This window comes from Schistocerca nitens, chromosome 3 (genome assembly GCF_023898315.1).
Source record: "Schistocerca nitens isolate TAMUIC-IGC-003100 chromosome 3, iqSchNite1.1, whole genome shotgun sequence".
Lineage (NCBI taxonomy): Eukaryota > Metazoa > Arthropoda > Insecta > Orthoptera > Acrididae > Schistocerca > Schistocerca nitens.
Genome location: NC_064616.1, coordinates 917,375,107 through 917,390,122, shown reverse-complemented (window position 1 = coordinate 917,390,122; position 15,016 = coordinate 917,375,107). Strand labels below are relative to the sequence as shown.

The window sequence follows — 15,016 nt, the reverse complement described above, 5'->3', positions numbered from 1 at the left end:
GTTTTTTAATAAACTTCATATTCATTTAAAAACCATGGCAACTAATTTTGTGTCTCTTTCTTGCTAGTAAGTAATTCAGATATTACTGTCTCATTTATAGGTTTTAGAAGGCCTAGATTATTTGCATGTCAAGTGCAAAATAATACACACAGATATTAAGCCAGAAAATGTGCTCCTGTGTGTTGATGAAAGTTACATACGAAAACTAGCTGCAGAAGCTACCCAATGGCATAAAATGGGTTTGAAGCTCCCTGGGTCATTAGGTATGATAAAAATTCATTTTTAACAATTGTGATGGACTGTTGATGGAAAATTTCATAACATGACATAGCAAAGAATAAATTAGAATTTTTAAAACTTTATATAATTTTCTTGTACAGGTTGTCCCACGAGGAATGGTCAGTATTGAGGGATATGACAGGAATGTTCATATGAAGAAGACATACGATCTATTCAGAATGGTTTCTGAGAGAGAACATAGTTAATGTACATTTGTTCGTGGGCTGGTGGCTCTTAAGTGTTTGTCTTACCCACCCCAACTCTTTGACGTTTTATTCTAGCCCAACCTACCTTGTTGTTTGCAACATCTTTGCTCGGGATGTGTTTTTACCAATAAACTAGTTCACTGAATGCACAGTTGTCTATGGGGTGTTTTGAGTGAAGTAGTGTGAGGGATTGAGAGTATATCAGAGAGAAGCATTGGTCAACTGTGTTTGTACACACACTTCCTAAAATGCCATATGTATACACTAATGAAGAATATGCAGATATGGTGTATGTTTACAGATTCTGCTTGCAAAGAATACTGTTGGCACTTTCGGGCACATCAAATTCCTGATTGTCTGGTATTTATCAGAGTTTTCAGCACATCGCATGAAGCAGGTATTTTTGCATGTTCTCATTTTTGTTCTGAACATGTTGTTGAACAGCCAGTGCAAGAACAGTAACATATTGTTGGAATGGTGCAGCATAGTCCTGTTACCAGCACAGGGTGATTTTCTGCATGTATAAATGTCCCACAGACATGTGATGGTGATATTACATGCGGAAAACTTGGACACAATTCACATACAGTGTGTCCACTATCTTCACATCGGTAACAATGCTGCACAGCTGGATTTTTTTTTGTCTGATTAAATGACAGCTATCATTTGCTTCCATTAATACTATTCACTGATGATGCCACATTTACATGGAATGGAATCAACAATGTATGTAATAATCATCAATGATTGCTGGAAACTCCACATGCTACAGTGGATACCAATTTCCAAGACAGTTTTTCAATCAGCGTTTTGGTTCAGCATGATCAGTAACTCCTTGACAGGTCCAGTCATTTTAGACAAGCAAATGTGGAGAGAGAATTGTTTTGGAAAATTCGTTTGCTGAACACTTCGAGGATGTTCCTTTGGCCACATGGACTGCAATGTACTTCCAGCATTGACATAGCCCCTCTGCACTTATCCTATTGCTGGATTGGTCATGGTAGTACAATTAATTGGCCACCAAGATTGCCAGACCTTACACAATTAGATCTGTTTATGGGATTGGATGAAGTCTGAGGTGTACAAACTAAAAGTGAATACATGAGCTGAACTGCTTGGTTGCATCGTGCATGCTGCTGTCCTCATTAGGAAACACATAGGGGTACTCAGACAAACAACACAACATGTTCTCCTAAGAGCGCACAAATGCATCAGAGTTGACATTGGGTTGTATCGTTTGTTGTGAACTGTACAACAGCTGTAATCTGATGTGTAGTAGTGATTACAGTTGACTGTGTTAAAAATGCGTGTTTTTCAATTGATGCTTTGAAAAATATGTTTTGTAATGTTTACTGTCTGTTGTACATGTGTAAACCTGACAATGTACTGAATAATACAGAAAACTACTGGCAATGTACATGAAATATGCCATATCTCAGAAACCATTCAGAATAGGGGATATGTCCATATGAAGGTTTTTTGCTTCAAATGCTCATTCCTATCATACCCTGAAGATTGACCATTCCTCCTTGGCCATCTTGTATGAAAATCCTGTGTTGTTACATAAATAATCAAATGTAATTGCTGTTTGTATAGAGTTCATGTGGTTCTCTTATTTACTTATTTATTTTTGAATGTGCATTTAATGTGGAACAGTAGGTCTTTCCACCAAAAACAAATATTATAATTGGGCTCCTTAAGTAAATGACAAATCTTATGTTTTGGTAACCAGAGTTGCCTTCTTGGGGAAGGAAGAGGAAGATGTAGAAAATGTAGAGAGGAAGTGAAAGTAATATGTCAGTATGTATGAATAAAGACTATCCGGGTGTATTATTGATGAAAAGCTCTCAGGTTTGCAGCCAGTGTGATGACTACAACAATTCTCAAAATGGTTGTGGTATCTCAGCATTGCCACCCAGCTGGAAACTTTAGAGCATTTCATTATATGTGGGGGTGGTATATTGAGAGAACAGAGGGGAGAAGTAATTGTACGCAGGCAAAATTTTAATGTCAGTGTCATTTGAATATGTAATTCAGTAATTTATTTGGTCATAATGAATTATTTTTGTATGTGGATTACTCACATAACGAAAAGTGGAATGTGGTTGACAGCTGAAAGTGTGGAATGTGGCTAGGAGGGAGATTTCCCATGTCCAGTTAATAGCATCCCACCTTTTCCCTTGTGTTACCTGATGTAGCCCCCCATCACCAACAAGTGGAGTAGTGCAGTGATTAGCACACTGGACTCACATTCAGGAGGACGATGGTTCAATCCCGCGTCCGGCCATCCTGATTTAGGTTTTCCGTGATTTCCCTAATTTGCTCCAGGCAAATGCCGGGATGGTTCCTTTGAAAGGGCATGGCTGACTTCCTTCCCTGTCCTTCCCTAATCTGATGAGACTGATGACTTCGCTGTCTGGTCTCCTCCCCCAAAGAACCCAACCCCCATAAATCACTTAAGGCAAATGCCGGGATAGTTCCTTTGAAATGGCATGGCTGCTTTCCTTCTCCATCCATCCCTAATCGGAGCTTGTGCTCTGTCTCTAATGACCTTGATGTTGATGCGACAATAAACACTAATCTCCTCCTCCTCCCCCTCCCCTCCTCCCATCCCCCCTCACAGGAAGACAAGGGACATCCTGGAGCTTCACGAAAACACACTGCTGACAAAGGGATAGTGTATCTTAGATGGGAGTGGAGCCCTATAAATTGGAGACACTTTATGTAGGCTGTTGTGAAAGGTTTTGTGGGACTAGGGTTGGTTTTAGTTTTACATGGGAAAGCACTTTATATGGAAACATTTTAATGAGGTTTTACTGTTTTACTCTCTGCCACAATAAACCTATATGTGGAGTAATTCTCACATCTGGACACTAAAATCATTTTATTGGTATACTTTGTCATTCTTCATATTACACTACAGTAGCAGGGTGTATACGACCAGGGACAACTGGGAGATCCAGGGAAAACCCGGGAATTTTTTCATCCGAGAGAAAACCGGAAAAAAACTTGGGAATTTTTTAGAATTCCAGGAATTCTTCATTGTTTTAGTTTTCAGTTAAATTTGTGTAATGTTGGCTGGTGAGAACCAATGCTCTAACAAAGTATATTACTGTATCTCACTACTGCAGAATAATACTGCAGCAATAACACATGAACGAGAGAAAAACACAAAAATAAAACATAAGTTGCAAAGGAAATGCACTACGTACAACAACAAAACACAGTGCTCATGCAAGCGTCTGCCAACAGCAAAATTTGTCAAAGGCTTTAGGAAAATTATGCAATGCTTCATAACAACAAATTGCCTCTGATAATTGTGACATCATAACTGTTAACATTAGATTCGTTCGAGCAGTTGCGAGCGGGCTCATGCGCAGTTGAGTCATGTATGAGTAGTACGTTTTCCTGCATCTGGCTACAGAAGTGTGACTGTTAGGTGTATAAGCAGCAGCAGCAAACGGCCAGATGCTACCCGAAACATTTTGCTGGGGCACCCAAGCTGCCAGCTTCATGCATGCACAACAGGCCTGGGTCTAGGAGCGAGCAGGTGGAGGGAGAGGGGGTAAACCAGTGATGTCGGCCCACAGCGGCAGTTTCAGGGGCCGAGGGTGCCAAATTCATATTTTTGAGAAAAAAGCCTTGTTTCACAAAGCGCCTAGCGTCCAGCGCACTTTGGTCTATCGATTATTCATATGATTTTGAAACGCATCCCAGTTCATTTTTTAACATTTTTAACACATTCTAAGTTGATTTCTGAATGAATCATAAGTTGATTTTTCAATGCGTGCGTAGTGTATGTGATGTCTCTGCCAGAGGAATCCCGGTCACATCTAGAAATAAACTTTCCTGCAGACAAAAGGGGATGGGGCTATACGAGCTGAGCAGAATGAAGCCGCACGGGTGAATACCAATAGCTGTGTGCTTTGTGGTTGAATACGTTTGCGAATGATCAGCTTTGTTGTAACTACTATCGAAATCCGTGGCTTCAGACTACCAGAGTGAAAATAAACAACAAACAGGAATAACAGATATGAAAAATTACTTTCCGGGTGTATCCAAGAAAATGAAATTTTGACAGAAAAGTTTTGGCCAGATTGCTATACTAGTAAGGGCCAGGTTTACAGTCCCCAGCTAGCAGCCGCTTAAGTTCAATTCTGGGAGTAGCGCAGGGAACATGTTGTACGAACATGTAATAACACCTAACCAGAGAATAAATGTGGGATAACTAAACTGCTGATTGTGGCAGAGTTAGTGAAGTTAACCAGAGAATGAGACTTTACATTGGCAGTAATAGTTACAGAATTAGTGGTGATTAGATTGTTTGTTAGAACGGAGGAGGAGGAAGAGGAGAAGAAACGGGGACACCACACAGATTGTGGAAGTATATGACGATTTCAAATGTATACAAAAACTTCGTACTACTGCTTTTCGATCTCATGCTTGAGAAGCTGAAACGTATGAATGAAATGTGGAACTATTTTCTAACATAAAGCTTTTTGCTTTTAGTAGGCCTAATAGGCATTTGATATTGGTACTTTGTGAATTATATTCTATCGTGCTATAAAAATGACCATTTCTGTCTGAACAGTCTTGTTTATTTGACGTGTGTTACAAGTCCTGCAATATTAGTCAGGCCTGTTTCGTTTCATCTAGCAGGCAGTGACAAAATAGACGTAATCAGATCGAAAAATCACACCATTCATGGGTACTAATTGTATTAACAGCTTTTTCATTATTAGACAATGACATTTCGATTTTTCATGTAGCATAACATTTGATGAACTCTGATGAGGTAATAGATTCTTTTGCAGAAAGGAAAGCACGCCATGTAAAGCTGTAGCAAGATTAGAGAGAAAAAAATACTAGGACCTAAGGATTAAAGAAATGTGTACTGTCTTGCTTGTCTCTTGTCTTTATGGTTTTATGTATCCTATATTTCCTTTTATGTCTCACAAAACAGCAGTTTATTTGCTAATATGCAATAAAGAGCGCAAATTTTCTAAAGAGTTCTTGTTCTTCCAGTTACAAATAACCCCATCCAGTATAAATTGCAAGGTTTTTTAAAAAAGAGTGGCAGAATGTCAAACTGGCTGACTGGGACCGTGAGAGGCACCACAGCACATTTTAATTTCCACTGTTGTGAATATTGTTTGATAGCATCCATTACAAAATATACACATTTAAGTTCCACAGAACGAAATACAGTGACGTGCGATAGAAGAATGCCACTACATATGTGTTTTATGTATCAGACTATTCAGAAAGATGTGTCCTATAAAATGAATATTTTTTTAAGTCAGTTTTTTAAATTTTTGGCATCGTATCTCAAACATTTGGGGGGGGGGGGGGGGTTGGAAATATCGTAGATGTGAGGCAGATGTGCAGAGCAGTCTGAGTTGTAGTGCGGAGGTGCGTAGTCTCCACGTCACCCGTGTTTACGTTTAGTGATTTTGCTGTTTCCTCTTCATTTACTAGCCATCAAGAGAATTAAAATACATTCACATAACTGTGGAGGTCTAAAATGTTATTAGTTTCGAATCTTATTTTATTTCTGCCTTTCTGACAGTCAAGCATTAATCGCTTTGCAGAACGATGAAGTTATTTTTGTTGGTTTGCTAAAGAAATTTGGCTTATATTAATATTTTCCATTGAGGCAGTAAATTTATTTGAAACGAAGTGTTTAATTACATGCTATTCATTAGTTTCAACTGTTCGCTGCATTTCAAGTGCACATTTTCATTTTCTAGCACGTATGGCATTATCCCATAATAAAGAACCAAACATGCGATAATACATTACTGGTACTCCAAGAAAATTTACATCCTGAAAACCACACTGAAAAGCATAATATCAGGTCGCCCGAATGTGCACTATAAACCTAATTATGCATTTTAGTATGCTTCATGAAATTCCGGTGCTCTTGGAGTATCCTCTGATGTCTTATTTCTTTTATGACATAATGTAAGATCCTTTAATTTTGTACACGTACGAACATACGGGCTTCTTATGTCAAGCGTGGTGACGCCTGTTATCTGGCACTGTCTGGCAACTGCTGAAACAAACCTATTTCTAACAAGTCACGGGAAAATATTGTGAATGGTTGTTTGAAAAGCATTAAGCATAGTTTACATGATGACATTGGGTTGAGCCACTCGTTGCATGGAATAAGTTGCACTAAAATGGTTTCATATTTGACTGTAGACACGGCGACTCCAGTGTACAGTTCAGTTTCTCCGTTTTGGGGGTCAAAGAGTCGTGTTTGAAATGAAAGTTTTGCAGCTGCACATCACATGAGTTGTGATGGAGCTAAAGCTTGTTGCGCGGAATCACCACATAAGAAAAAATAAGAAACGTGTTTAGATTCGTGACTGGATGAAGAAAAGACATCAGCCCGGTTGCTCAGCAGCCTTGATGGAATAATTTATAATAGAAGACCCAAGAAGTTCTTTCAGTTATCTTAGAATGTCACCAGAACTGTTCACATTTCTTCTAAATAGAGTTAATTTTGCGGTAAGGGAAAGATACTGTAATGCATGAAGCACCGTCGCCAGAACCGAAGTTATGTATCACATTGCATGCATTACAATTGAGAAAACTCGGCATGCTAGAAGATGCAGTTTTAGTTGGTGATGATGCCTTATCATCAACACTAATAATTATTAACATAACAGTAATAATTATTAACATTAACAGCAATAATTATTCGAAGCAGACCGCATTAAGAAGAGAATGGTTTGGAAATTACTGTCTTGAAGATAGATCTGTAGTGGCAATACTTCTAAACTCAAACATATGTGAATGGGGAGCACTGCTGCGACATTTTAAATAGATGGATATTGAATAAAGAATGCAGCTTCTTGATTTGTGTAGCCTTCCCTCCTGTCAACAATATTCCTTAAAAAAGAGTCGGCCAACTGGAATGATGGGATTTTAGTCTTGTAGATGAGAGCATTTCCACAGGCAGAATTGTACTTGGTTGTATTTTTGTTAATTCAGTTGTATATGTGCTCCTAATTCAATAAATTCTGCCCTGCAGCTAAGATATTGTGAAACTATCTATGTTCTGATCAGACATGACGGTGTCAGGAGCAGCAATATGTTGCTTGTATTTTTGTAGTCAGCATCACTGAAATCTCATAAACACATATACAAAGCATAGATATCCGAAAAGCAAACATTATTCTCTGTTCCTAACTTCATATTTCTGTTTGTCCTCACTCTATGAACACATGTAACCTCAAAACTCATGCAACTAGAATCACCACAGTTTGAACACGCTGAAAGTGTTTAGTTTCACCAACGAATTGGGCAAACGCGTGGCGCGCATGCGCAGTGGCCGGTAGCGCAGTTGCCTGCAACCTAGTCTCATCGTGTAAACTAGGCTTTACTTCCAAAGTAAATTTCCTTTCACACGAGATGAACTATGTGCGAGAATGTACGATGAATTTCTTAAATCGCAGAGCATTTGACTCTTATTTAAAAACTAACTCTTTGAGGACGAGCCATTTAGAAGAATTTCGAGCGCAGAACATTTTACTGGCACATTTGTGTGATGTATCTTAAAGTGTAACACGCGCAAAAAAAAAGATCAACATTATATGTTCAAGCTTAGCTTCTCTTGCAGCTTGGGGAGCGAGCGTGGTAATTACAATGATAAATAATCACTCGTACTCCTGTCACTTACTATGACTACTTTTATTCCTGCAGTGTATACACAATATGTGTAGCAGATAGCGTTTACTACACAGAACTGATCTGGCAAAGATGCAGTTGTTCTTGCTGTGGTAGGGTAGCGATGTTATTGGGGGGTGAGCCAGTGGTTCTACGCCCCCACAAATCTTCGAGACCAAATTATATGTGAAAGCTATGCTTTTCTTGTAGCAACACTATGTATATAAATTTAAACCATTAACTTTTCCTATTTGTGTGCTACTTACCAGCTATTGGCTGACTACATCACGTGTCGTATACTCCGAATATCTGCTGTCATCATAAGGCGAGATCACGTGACACGAGCTGTGACTGGCTTTCAAGAGCACATCGCAATCTCGATTTCAATGCTTCAGAAAGCAACAATTGGTGTTTGGTGGAATTCGCATTTATACTTTCGTTATACAAAAATACACAGCGTACATGTTGCTGCACATCAAAGAGCTTTCCAAAACGTGTTTAATTTTTTCCTTTGAGTTTCATTTTCTAAAGTGCCAAGAAATTCTATGCCGGTGTATAAAACCATAGCCATCCAAAGGATTGATAACTTTTACAGTTCCGATAGAAAGTTTACTGACACTTAAACATGGAAAAAGTGTATTTTCATCCGGGAGAAAATGTATTTTTAACTGGGAAATCTTGGAAAAATCCAGGTGCTCTTGTTTTCCTTGTCCACGTATACACCGTGAGTAGTGTAAGACGTATGCGAACAAGTAAAACTGTGAAACCTTCTTTTTTTATTGTACCAGAGAAAACATCATTGGGGAAAATGTGTATAATATGTTTGATTCTGGCATTTGCCTTACAGCTGAGGAAAATATTCATAAAACATTGCAAATTCTTTATCTAGAATGAACTGTTCTAATGAATATTGGCCGTTAGTAGTTAGTGCGAAGGAAGTTCATCTTTACATGTGGGGAAGAGGGGGGAAAGGGGGTTGGGGACCTGGAACTATTTACATGTGGGGAGAGGGGGTTGGGGGCCTGGGACTATTGTCCTGCTCAAATATTCTTCATGCCGGTATTCTCATTACCTCAGTTTCTGTCTGAATGAGAAAATGTGGGTGCTTGTGCAGAGTAATGTTACTTTAGGTGAACAATACAAGGTAGGGGCTGCTCTGTTCAACAGTGGGTATGTACCAAAATTTGCACAGACGGGAAACTGCAAGGTTGACAGCTTAGGCAATTTCAATTGTAAAAATCATGTATCTACATGAGAGACTAATTTCTACTCACTACAGCCATTTATAATGACCGTTGTCAGCAGGATGTTAAATTTCAATCTTTCTGCCCTTCCTTCCATCTACCTACAGCTAACAGATTTGGGCAGGGTAGTTAGATGTAGCTACACTTGCCAGATACTTAAGTGGTGGAGTATGAGGCAGACATTCATCTCTGGTCTCATCTGACTAAATATTTAGGGTAGATCTCAAAGTCCCCATCCTCTTGTCTCCAATTACTGTCAGAGTTGCACAAGATTTCCCCTGGAGATACCCCTGACTTGCTTTTGATGGGTCTTTAAAAACTGATCTTGCTTCCTTTTCCAGTTCTTCTTAATACCCAGAGCTGATAGTTCCAATCTGTGGGCCTAACTCTCACAAATTCTTTATCTAGAATGAACTGTTCTAATGAATATTGGCCATTAGTAGTTAGTGCGAAGGAAGTTCATCTTTACATGTGGGGTAATGTTTTAGTGACCAAAGAGTTCATAAGCTGCACGTGCCCTTGGATAGTGATAGTAGGCTTATGTTTTAGGAAGTTCGGCCAGCCATCAATAGCTTGGAGTTGGGTAAAATCAGTGCTCCTGAGCAGGTCATGAATAAGTGCTGCAAGTTCACTATTACCACAAGCACTGCACCTGCTTCAGTGACTGCCCATTGCGTACTAAAGCAGAACATAAACGCACAGTGAGAATCTTGTTTCAGCTGTCCAGTTCATAAAGGTGACAAAAATTTCCACAAAAATCAGAAAAAAGAGTTCTCATTTTTTGTGTGTGTCTGTGTGTGGGGGGGTTTACAAATACATAAATACTCAAGAGAGACTGTTTTCGAACTCATTCATGTCCTGAAGTTATTGTAAATCTTACTGATATGTAATAATGTTGCAGAATGTAGTTTTTGCTATAAAGTAGGATAGAGAATCACTTTACATTCAAAATTTTCGAGTGACTCTTACTTGAAATCTGAAATCTGTATAGTTACTCTGAAATGGAACTGCTTTAGATGCACTATTGATTATTTCAATAAAATCATCTCATGAGCAAAATCCTATCATTTGGCTGGAGGCAATAATTATTTTTCTATTGAAGCGAAGCTAGGATCTTAGTGTAAAAACTTCCACTCTGACCAGCTGCATGGGAAAGACTAGCAGACCGAATTATAGATTTAGAACACTTAAAATGCCATAAAGCAGATATGAAACCAAGGTAGAGAGAGAACACTCTACTGAGTACCAGGACTCATTGGGCTACTGGGAAATCATCCAGCTGATGAAACAGCCAAAGTAGAAGGATTGATCATATGTCAGGGCAAGAACAAGCCTTCACAAGTAGCGAACAAGAGTCAAATGGGCAAACCAGTGGTGGCGATCTTCTTGTAAGTAAGTAAGTAACTAAATGAATAAATAATATTTGCAAGAGCAAGTGTAGTACATCACCCATCAACAGACAATTTCTTCCTCTGATCCGTTGGCAATGTCATCAACCGAGTTGTCGAGTGTGGCTTTCAGTCAAATATATTGGAATTAGGTCAGTTTTATTTGCGTCAACAAGATGATGACCCTAAACATATGTGGGGATTTGTTCTCTATGTCAAATGACATTATAAAATTGGTGAAATGTTCGCCATCCTCTTTATAGTGTTAAATGTTTTCTTCAAGTAATTGTCAGCAGCGGCTGTGTGTGTCAGAAAACATGTGACACTTGGCTATATCAGAACACTTTATTAATTTGCTACCAGTTTTGATCAGTGACCATCACCTGGCACCCAAATAAATATTAAAAAGCAGAAATGATGACAAAACCTCAATTTACAAGATGTCATAAACACAGAAACATACGTAATGTAACTTAGAAAAATTGGCTCATGCAAGTCGCACATCAATCGTGTTGAACCATAAAATCACACGATCTGTCAAATTCATGAATAGTAATACAAAAGAGTAATTCTTCCACATCAGCAACCTTCATCAGGCACACACAAAACATCAAACTAGGCATATGTAGTTGGGACCTCCCATGAGTAGCCAGCATGCATGTGGCATCGAATATAACACTGCAAACGATATAAATCATGACACACACACATAATTTTATGATGACAGTCAACAATAATTATAGTGATTACAGTACAGTCATAAGTAACATTTGTATAAAAATCACAATCATAAAAAATTTTACAATTTACATGTGGACAGCACAATGTACTATCTGTTTAACAGGCATTATGTGATGATAACATGAAAAAAAAGTAACCTGTGACAAAAGTCTTTGAAATATAATTAAAACAAAAGTGCCAAATTCTGAGAACAGCGAGTACATGTCCCAAGAAGGTGACTCAAGAATAAATGATAAAGATTAATAATGTTCCTAATAAACTACTGGCCATTAAAATTGCTACACCAAGAAGAAATGCAGATGATAAACGGGTATTCATTGCATAAATATATTATACTAGAACTCACATGTGATTACATTTTCACGCAATTTGGGTGCATAGATCCTGAGAAATCAGTACGCAGAACAACCACCTCTGGCCGTAATAACGGCCTGGATATGCCTGGGCATTGAGTCAAAGAGAGCTTGAATGGCGTGTACAGGTACAGCTGCCCATACAGCTTCAACACGATACCGAAATTCATCAAGAGTAGTGAATGGCGTATTGTGACGAGCCAGTTGCTCGGCCACCATTGACCAGACGTTTTCAATTGGTGAGAGATCTGGAGAATGTGCTGGCCAGGGCAGCAGTCGAACATTTTCTGTATCCAGAAAGGCACGTACAGGCTCTGCCCATGCATTCGTGCATTATCCTGCTGAAATGTAGGGTTTCGCAGGGATCGAATGAAGGGTAGAGCCACGGGTCGTAACACATCTGAAACGTAACGTCCACTGTTCAAAGTGCCGTCAATGCGAACAAGAGGTGACCGAGACGTGTAACCAGTGGCACCCCATACCATCACGCCAGATGATACGCCAGTATGGCGATGACGAATACACACTTCCAATGTGCGTTCACCGCGATGTCGCCAAACACGGATGCGACCATCATGATGCTGTAAACAGAACCTCGATTCATCCGACAAAATGACGTTTTGCCATTTGTGCACCCAGGTTCGTCGCTGAGTACACCATCGCAGGCGCTCCTGTCTGTGATGCAGCGTCAAGGGTAACCGCAGCCATGGTCTCCGAGCTGATAGTCCATGCTGCGGCAAACGTCGTCGAACTGTTCGTTCAGATGATTGTTGTCTTGCAAACGTCCCCATCTGTTGGCACAGGGATCGAGACGTGGCTGCACGATCCGTTACAGCCATGCGGATAAAATGCTTGTCATCTGGACTGCTAGTGATACGAGACCGTTGGGATTAAGCACGGCGTTCCGCATTACCCTCCTGAACCCACTGATTCCATATTCTGCTAACAGTCATTGGATCTCGAAGAACGCGAGCAGCAATGTCACGATACGATAAACCACAATCGCGATAGGCTGCAATCTGACCTATATCAAAGTCGGAAACGTGATGGTACGCATTTCTCCTCCTTACACGAGGCATCACAACAACGTTTCACCAGGCAACGCCGATCAACTGCTGTTTGTGTATGAGAATTCGGTTGGAAAGTTTCGTCATGTCAGCACGTTGTTGGTGTCGCCACTGGCGCCAACCTTGTGTGAATGATCTGAAAAGCTAATCGTTTGCATATCACAGCATCATCTTCCTGTCGGTTAAAATTCGCGTCTGTAGCACGTCATCTTCATGGTGTAGCAATTTTAATGGCCAGTAGTGTATATTACTGAGAAGCTACATCGCCTTGACCATAAGAAGAAACTAACCAGGGTTAAACAATACGGGGTACACAATGTTAAAATTCAATATCTTAAAAAGGGGTACCTCGGAGAAAGTGTACACAAGACCCGCTAATTAAAGCATTACTTCATGTCCATATGTGAGGCTAAAATAATATAGCACATGACCTCTAGTTTACAGTCAAACATGAATTATATGGTATACATTTCTGAAGAGGGACCAGTACACAATGTCAAAATCTGAGAGATTACTAGGGAACTGCAGACAAACAACAAATGAGCTTATGAAAGTTATAAAAAAACACGGAAGTTAAGGTCATCTGGTTTAGGTACATGAACATTGTACTGACTGGGGTAAAGTGTATGACAAGGGAAAGGATAACGGAAGTTGTGGATTTTTTTGGGAAGTGGCTGTAAATTAAAAAATATGAAATAAATTTCAATCATTACAACTTGTTAACGCTCTTAAATAACTAATAGACAGTGTTCTGCAATGATAATGATGGGAAACCATCACAGCCGAGACAAAAATACCTTACTGCAGTAAACCATACAGCCATCATAAAGCAATTCTATTAAGCAGTATAAGCGTAACATCTCATATTTTCCCAGAGGGGTATGAAGGGGTAATATACCTTATCAATGTGAACCATATATAATGGTATCAGAATAATATATAACAAAAAAAATTATCAAGAAAACAGAGTTATCATGCGTACATGATAACACACAAACTTGAATAATCGCAAAGTAATCCTGTTAAATACACTCATGTTCAAAAAAACAGAACACTTTGAATGACTATAGATAGGGTGTTCATATTCACAGGGCATATGCATTAGTATGTTCTGCACAAATGATCAGCATTTCAGTCACCTCAGTTCAGCATGTGTCCTGTAGCCTAGTAGGCACACGGTCCACTATTGTCTCTGATGACTTTTCCATGCGTGATAGCATCAATGTGTATAAGGCACAAATGGCGTCCTGTGGTGTAACCAACCATGCTGCATTCACCTGGTTCGAATGTTCGTCTGTGGTTGTAGGCATTGGGTCACAGTGCTGTATCTGTCTTGTCACTGTATCTTACACATTTTCGATTGGCAAGATGTCTGGTGATCTGGCTGGCCAGGGCAAAAGGCTGACTTCTTTTAACATCAGGAAGGCATGTGTTCATGCAGCAACATGTGGCTGCTCATTGACTTGCTGAAAAATGGAACCTGGGGTGTTGTGCAGGAAGGGTATGGCTACGGGTAACAGTATGTCATTCACATAGGTCACACTGGTCACATTTCCCTGGACAGGCACCAGATGTGATTTGTGGTTGTACCCAATAGTGCTCTACACCATAAGACCATGAGTTGGCACTGTATATCTTATGTGAATGCAGTCATTGTGATGCTGCTGTCCCTGCAAGCAGCGAACAAAAATGCGGCCATCATTTTCAAATGAACAGAACCCAGATTCGTCCAAAAACATTATCAGATGCCATTCCTGTCCCCAGTGATGCCGTTCCATACAGCCTTGCCATCTAGCATGTTTCTGCATATTTGTGGATGATGCACACACAACCCATGCCATAATAAATGGTGACTGACTGCCACCCCTGGTATTGCACGATGTGTTACACTGTTCCAGTGTTGCACCGTAGCTGAGGAGGACACAGATCTGTCCTGCAATTCTACTTGGATGAGTTGTTGATCTCCTCAGGCGGTTGTCTGGAAGGTGTGACCTGATCCATCTTGTCATGTTCTACAGCCTTCCGTGAACCATTCTGCATTCACCCATTACACTGCAGAAAAGC

The 15,016-nt window shown here is 39.7% G+C and overlaps 1 protein-coding gene across 2 annotated transcripts in view; it reads left to right on the top strand.

Annotated features, from left to right (window-relative positions):
• Positions 1–15,016, top strand: part of LOC126248976 (SRSF protein kinase 3) — a 425,825-nt gene that overhangs the window by 245,320 nt on the left and 165,489 nt on the right. For both annotated transcript variants that reach the window (XM_049950532.1, XM_049950531.1), the window contains exon 7: positions 101–263. In XM_049950532.1, the coding sequence (XP_049806489.1) occupies positions 101–263 (163 nt within the window). The remainder of the gene's footprint in view (positions 1–100; positions 264–15,016) is intronic.